This window comes from Pygoscelis adeliae, unplaced genomic scaffold (assembly GCF_000699105.1).
Source record: "Pygoscelis adeliae isolate BGI_AS28 unplaced genomic scaffold, ASM69910v1 Scaffold19, whole genome shotgun sequence".
NCBI classification, from domain to species: Eukaryota; Metazoa; Chordata; class Aves; order Sphenisciformes; family Spheniscidae; genus Pygoscelis; species Pygoscelis adeliae.
This window is the reverse complement of record NW_008825533.1, coordinates 528,165-536,056: the sequence shown is the minus strand read 5'-3', so window position 1 is coordinate 536,056 and position 7,892 is coordinate 528,165. Positions and strand designations below refer to the sequence as shown.

Here is a 7,892-nt window from a genome sequence, read left to right as displayed (position 1 = left end):
TATGAGGAGCAGCTGAGGGAACTGGGGTTGTTTAGCCTGGAGAAGAGGAGGCTGAGGGGAGACCTTATCGCACTCTACAACTACCTGCAAGGAGGTTGTAGCGAGGTGGGTGTCGGTCTCTTCTCCCAAGTAACAAGCGATAGGACAAGAGGAAATGGCCTCAAGTTGCGCCAGGGGAGGTTTAGATTGGACATGAGGAAAAATTTCTTTCCTGAAAGAGTGGTTAAACATTGGAACAGGCTGCCCAGGGAAGTGGTTGAGTCACCATCCCTGGAAGTATTTAAAAGACGTGTAGATGCAAGCACTTAGGGACATGGTTTAGTGGGCGTGGTGGTGTTGGGTTGATGGTTGGATTCGATGATCTTAGAGGTCTTTTCCAACCTTAATTTAAAAAAAAAAAAAAAAAATCAGTTTCCAAAGCAGACCTTCTGTACTTAAGCGTTATGATAGTCATGGAAGAATGGATAAATATGTAATAAGATGAACATTTTTTTTCTTCTGAAAAAAGAGAGTAGATGCTTCACTATTGATTTAAGAGTAAGTTTTGTACAAAACATAAAAAATGTCTTTAAGATAGACTCTTCTAACAAGTGATCTCTAAAGCAGCCAAGCTGTAAGGTTTCCTGCAGATGTATATCCCAGTGTCCCCAGCTTTTAAAAAGCTGGACTCTGTAGAGGAATGTTTTGGGGTTTTTTTTGCTTTATCCAGCCACTGACTTTCTCAAAAATTGCTGTGAGGAGACCTTTTAGTAAATGCTAAAAGTGGGGGGAGAGACATGGCAATACCAACAGACAGAGGAACAGTGAAATAGCATAAACTTTGTTTCTGTGGGAAAGAGAGGTGAAAACATATGTTCATTCCTAGATAATCTGCATCAAGTGGTACGTGTTTCTAGCTTGGACATGCTAGGCCATACAATGTTCCTGTGCCATGAAATGAATAGTGATGAACCTGAGTTTAGATAGATTTATAGACACCCTAAATGTTGTTTCAGTGTCGAATTTTTATGGTTAAATTTTCATTGCATTTAAGATCTCAGTGGCTCCCAGATATTTTACTGGATATTTTTCCATTACATGAAAAAATAAATAATTGAGAATTATAATGCAGGAAGTGCTTTGCTGTTAACAGTGGCATCTCCACTGTCTGAGGCACCATTTCTTTTCTGCAAAGCAATAAATATAAATATGCACACAAAGATAAAAATGGCTTACTTAAGACTTATTTAATACTGAATTAAAACCTGTCATTAAAGACTCTAAACGGTATTCTCTTTATACAGTGGTTAAATGAGAACTCCATCCACTGTAGTCAAGCATAAATAATGGATATATTTGCACTTTCTCTGCTCTGAGCCTGCTGTGTAAAGCAATTGCCAAAATAGACTACAGCTTGATAGCAATGAAGAGGTTAATTTTCTAGTAGATTTTAATTACTTAGGAGGAAGATGGACAAAACCATTCATTTAGTGGTCTGAGAGGTTACCTGTATTATCTCTCTGGTGGTCACAGTTTTTCTGCACTGCTTTATAATTGGAGAAGCCCAAAGTGGTGTTTTGTTGTTCTTTAATTAGGGTTGTTTTGCCAACAGCCATGTGAGCACATAATCTAGCTATTGAAAGTATTTAATTCAGAAACTACTGGACTGTGTTTTCTGGAAAGAAAACACGTACGGGAAAATACACATTTGTTTGCAAGTGAGGGAAAATACACATTTGTTTGCAAGTGAGGGGTAATAATAGAAAAAGAACATCTAATTTCTGGAATGTTTAGTGAAATGTACCTTTACCCCTTCATTTTCAGAAATGTATCTTATGTTTCAGGCATATGTGAGTTACAGCAATATAGCTGCACTGACACACCTAGCAGCAAAACCAGCGTGGGAAATAACTGGTACACTGGATGATGTAAGTACATAATTGTGGAATAGCTACATAGCCACTTTAGTTATGTTTCACCATAAGAGGTAGGCAGAGAAAAGCAACGTTCTACATTTGTAAATAAATACATTGGCTTGGCAGTGTTTGGTTTTACTGTGGCTAGGGTTGAAAACCAAAACTCCCAGAGTTTCCCTGAAATGTTGCAAAGCAACCTCTGATTGTCCTGAGTGCTGTGCAAACTGGAAGTGCCATGACAAGTTCTAAGATGGTCTGAATGACTGGTGAACATAGGACTTGGGATCCCAGAAGGGCAGGCTTGCCAGCAACTGATCACTTGGGCTTGTTAAGCAACACACAGGAGAGTGTAAAAACACAAACAAACCCATATCTCATTTCTGTGAGACATTTTCTTTGCCACAACTGACGTGCTTCTGTGGTTTTGCCAAATTGTTTGATTCCAGTGAAACACCAAACTTGGACATCTTTGTTTAGGCAGTGCTGTTGATGATCTGTGGGGCTTCTCATGTCACTGTGATAAGCAACATGTGTGCGGCAGTCTGTAATATACTGTCTTTACCAGCTTTGCAGCATGGGAGATGTTTCTAAGTAGCTGGCATTATCTTGTGATAGTTCCAAGCGGATGCTGCCAGTTGACAGGTGGCAGCAAGTTATATACCATGTTTTTCACTCTCTGTCTTCTCAGAAGACCACTTGACTCTTTTTTTCTATGCACGTTTTTCCTTTTGGATATCTTTCTTTCTGCCCTTTTTCTATTAAAAAATTACAAAAGCCTGAAAGCAAAGCACCTCTCTGTTCATCCATCAGTGTTATAAGCTCAAAATCAGTAAGAAATCTTGTGTAAGCCAGTTTTAAGATAGGAAGATGCTGTTAAGAAAACCAGTAGCAAAATAATTTAGCTGGGAAGACTCGGTTTTAACCTAGTCACAGTGCATGTTTTCCAAACTATCAAGAGATACCTGTTAAGGTTTGGTTTCTGAAATATAGTTAGTGACTGGCAGATTACTTTAAGATCATGTAGATTCAGAGATGTTTTGGACAAGAAAAGACTGTTACAATCTTTTAGTCAGACCTCCTGCATGTCACAGGCTATGAAACTTCACTTACTGATTCTTGCATCTGGTCAATAAGCTACTTGAGTAAGAGCATATATAAATCGTAAGGAATTCCAGTGACAGCAAATCTGCCAGTTCCATGTGCAGGTTGTTCCAGTGGTTAATAACTTTCAGTAAACACAGTTGTGTCAATTAAATGGCAGACAGCACTCATGCTGGAAGAAGCAAGCTTGAACAATCAGACTGAAACATTGAGCATTATTTTCAAGCCTCTGCTAAGACTGTATTATTATCTGTGTGAAACTTCCTTTCTGCATCCAGTGGGACTGCCACAATCTCAGTTTCTTTCTTAACCCTAAATGCTTGAAACCTGTAATAGAACCAGTACCAAATGTTGTGAAAAAATTACTTCATACAAAAAAACAAAACCCATGCACGTTCTGGATGACATTTTAAACAGCATGATGTTACTTCTCTCTCTCAGCAAGCCACCAGGTACCTTCCAGTATTAGTGGAGTTTGGAACTTCCGCCCCTTTTGGGGGAGTCTTGATAGTAAGATCTGCGTCTAAGCCACTTAGGCCTTATCTGGTGGAAAATCTTGAGTAGCTTTTTCTAGCTGTTCTTTCATCTAATTGAAGTGGGTATCGAAATCCAGCAAAATCTGGCTCAGGCAGGATGTAGGATGCAAATCACACTGATGCTGTCAATGAATGGAGAGTAGCCATCCATTCCCATTGTTCTGGACATTTCTGCATAATCTGGCATTGTCAGTCATTAGATATTCCTTAAAGAAGTGGCAGGGATCCAGGGTAGCACACTATTTTTTTTTTTTCTGAAAGGATGTATGCAGTGAACAGTGATAGCAAACCATACTTAACGATTGTAGGCCACTTCAATTGTTGTATACCGTTTATTCCGTAAGTAGGTCTTCTTTTTTATTTAGCATCTACTTGCAGGCACAAGGTAGACTGCTAGCGAAGTATGGATGTCAGCAGTAGGCAGAGGGTATGCTTGTTCCCATATGTGGCTGTATGCTTACCTCTAAATTAACCCACTAGGTGGATTGGATTTGCTCTTTGGTTTCACTCTCATTTTCTTTGCCAATCTTGGACTGTACTTATACAAACTCCTCCAGTCAAATTTAGATGTGTGCTTGAGTCCCTAAATGCTGGTATAGATGCAGCTCCGAGGAAGGCTTTCTGCCAGCTCTGCTTAATGAAACTTACCATCTTGGCGAATGTTAGTTTGGATCACTTGTCACTGTTTCACGCTCACTTCTGTCACTTTTGCAAATGTGAGCACAAGGGAAGTTCCCTTAAGAAACTGTGTCTAGCTCAGAACATTACATCATCTTTCCTTAAGCACTGCAGGCCACCACACGTATATCATACCGGTCTTACATTCTCTGCATTCATGTACCAGGTCTTGAGCCTTGTGCTTAGGGTATACAGCCTCATAGAACAACTACTTAGCCTTCTCTGATAATCATCAGACACGCATAGCAGCATTTCCACTCAAACAGATCTCTTCAGTGTCCATGAAATGGTTTCCTGGGGAGAGGCTGAAAGAACAAATAGGAATCGGGTAGTAGCGCTGATCAGTGCTCTGCCTGAAGGCAGTCTACTATGGGAAAGGAGACTGTCAAAGTCATTAGACTGAACTGTATTTTGGGATGGAATATTCTAGTAAGTAGATTTTGCAAAGCAGCATGTGCTTCTCTATATGCAGAGGATTTGTTCCCTTTTCCCTGGAATTAGAATGACACCAAGGTGATTGACAGTTTTTTAAGGTAGAAAGTGGCACTGTGAGCTCTTTGGCATAGAGCCACAAGACTTGTAGGCCTATAGTAATAACCTGGCCTTGCCAGTGTTCACTTAGCAGAGAGAGTTTTTAACAGCTGCACCTCCTACTTCATTTTGTGACTTTCAAGTCTAGAAGACTCCTAAGACAACAGGATTTCTCTTCTATTCCTTAGAGGAATATTGGTCCATGTGTCCTGTAGCTCGTTTCTAAAGCTCTTAGGCCTTTTGTTTTACCCCAAACTTTACTTCAGCAAGATGCTTGCTGGATTATATTGGTGGTTTTTTCCTATTCCAAAACATGAAAATACAGAAACATGTAAAATCTGTGTTGTTGCACAAATGCTCCATAAACCAAAAGATTGTTAATTTTTGATATAGCAAAACCAACAGAGATGATGAAGCTTATGAACTTTCTATCACCTAGAAAGGGAAATTTGTTAAAACTTTCTAGGATTTGAGAAGCAATTTAGCGTATCAGATTAAAATTTGGGAATAAAGTCCACTAATTCTAACCACTCTCTTCTACCCATCTTCTTCCATTATACAGGGTTTATGGAAGATGCCAAGCCCTTCTTTTGCAAGGATTGTGTGTACATTGTTATGTGCAGGTTATTCCTTTTGAATTCTCTGCGTTAGGGTTCAGGCCTATGACTAGAAATAGACCCAAAATAATCAAGACAAGATAATGCAAGTGTGGGACAAGAGAGACAAAACTGTTTTGAAATAATTTTTCAGCATATTGTTAACTCCAGGTGCTGTGCTTCACGTAAAGAATAGGGGAGGAAAAAAAAGATATTTTGGAAAGAGAAATGTGGAGCCATTTTAGGGGAAGGGGGCATCAGCCAATGTGTGACTGATTTGCATGGACAAAGGGAGCTGAAGTAGTTGAACTCTGCTAATTACTAATTAAAGACAAGCTACTGGACTGCATAGGTTGGAGAGATGGATCAAGGTGGTAATCCATGTATCATCCAAAATCATCCCTCTTAAAGCTCGGAAGGTGCTTTTGTAAAAGTCTGGTCCCCTTTGGATCTTTCCAGGTAAGCTCCCCAAAGCTGCAATGCGCAGGACTGCTGGATGTGTTCCAAAATCCTGGTGGCAGAGAGGGCAGTTGCTTTGTCTTATTTTGCTAAAGTCTGTGTTTCCTCACACATACTGCAGGGATGCTTGTTTCATCTAGTGTGGCCTCACTGCAGCCTGCTCACCAGTGCCGCATCGAATGGATCCTACTCTTAACTTTTGAATTCCTGGAAAGCTTTAAGTAGCCATCACTACTACTTCAGATAAATCTACCTTAATAAAGTTTCTTCCGTTCCTTCCTAAAAATCATATGTTACCTTCCCTTGCTTTCCCATATTTATGCCATATTTCTGTAACGCAACCTGGCTCGAGGGCCATCTTAAAAAATGGTAGAATTCTGGACCAGTACCTGCCCAGATTTAAAAAGTCTAATCTCCTGTCACCGATTATGGATGCCAAATTCACAAAAAGAATTGCATGAGGTCCTCAGGTTGCCCCGTTAGCTTTTGAAGTCAGTGAACTAAAGCCTCTCTGAGGAGACTTTCTATAGCAAGGTTGAGAAAAGGTTTTCACCTTCATTCCTAAGTTGTTTATGAAAGTGGTGACATCTACATGGTCCAATAACTCATTTTTTTTCCAAGGCATCTGCACTGTGAAAGGTATTTAGAGACTGTATATACATAGTGTGAGAAGGAGGTCATACTGGCCTCTAGCTCATTCATTTCCACTTGCAAGCTAATTCAGCTATCCATAACCAGATGTAATTAAAACTGTGTGATGTCACTATGCTATCAGTGTATTTGATTTTATATTGTGCTGTATTTTAATGTAAAACTAATCTTGAATACTCATCTGCCTTTCATCTGTCAGATAGTTTCATTTGTACTCCTGAGAAGACCTGCTTAAGTCCTAAATGTGTAACATTTACTAGTGTTAAAATATTTACAGCAAACATTCCTTGTTTTTAATATGTTACTAACTTTTTTCAGATAAAAATATGGACTCATGAGGAGGGTGACGTGTTGTCACTCAAAGTTGAAATGCAAGTGAAGATACCGTCCCATCTAGCTTTCTCCCTTTTGTCTGACTTCACATTCCGCCAACAATGGGACAAACATTTCTTGTAAGAACTTAGCATTCTTTAAGACTGTTCAAATCCACTGACAACTGCCCTTTTCTGATACAAATATTTTTGAGATGTTGACACCTAATTAAGAAGAAATTTCTGTAAGAAGTTGACATTAAAGATTCATTAGTCAAAGTATGGATTGGGTCTTTTACCTTAAAAATAAAATTTGATTTCTCCTAAGTCTGATTTAAAAATATGGTTGCCCTGGACTGTTGAAAGAGAGAGCTGGGACAGAAGTTATCATTTTCTAAAATGAACAAAATTCCATGCCTAGACAAAGGGATGTTGAAAGGGTTAATCTGAGTAGGTTGCATATAAATAGAGGTCGATACATTGTGCATGCTCTCTGTAAGAAGTCAGGCAAAGCTGTGGACTCCTTCATGTTTGTGTTGTTTGGGACAGTGATGCTCAGCTTCATCGCACAGTCAAAGTGAGAAATCAAGAAATGGGGATCTTCAAAATGCATATTTTAAGAAAAATAACATCTTATAAAGTGTATCTGAATTGGAATGGGTTTCAGAATTGCTGTAAAAGGTGTTTGAGGTTTTTTAAATTACGTTATATGGTGTAGAATAATGACTAGAGACAATTGAATTGATACGATACTAATTTGATTTGGTGAATATTCTCTTAAAGGAGAAGCTTTTTCAGTTAGTCATTCTATCCTGAAAGATTTTTATCAGAGGGTGAAAGTGGAAGCTTAGGGATATTTGAAAATTTACAACCTCTGCTGAGTTCATTGCTTGTAACAAATGAAAACTGAAGAAATATTGTGTTGATTTTCCGTATCTGCAGCCAAAATCTCATATTTCTCACCACTACCATGAGCCTGATTGGTCAAAATGGAATACCAGCTTCGCAGTGCTTATTGCTGAGGCAGTAGAAGCTGAAATTAAATAAATCAATTACTGCCACTGTAAAGAAAAATTCTGACTTCTTTTTGTTGCAATGCAAGAGGAGAGAGTGATCAGTACTTCCAAGACAGTG

General features: G+C 39.0%; 1 protein-coding gene across 1 annotated transcript in view; it reads left to right on the top strand.

The window, feature by feature from the left end:
• The window catches only part of ACOT12 (acyl-CoA thioesterase 12), a 32,235-nt gene that overhangs the window by 21,417 nt on the left and 2,926 nt on the right, over nt 1-7,892 (top strand). Inside the window, exons 10-11 of the mRNA XM_009331786.1 lie at nt 1,824-1,907; nt 6,766-6,899. Of these exons, the coding sequence (XP_009330061.1) occupies nt 1,824-1,907; nt 6,766-6,899 (218 nt within the window). The remainder of the gene's footprint in view (nt 1-1,823; nt 1,908-6,765; nt 6,900-7,892) is intronic.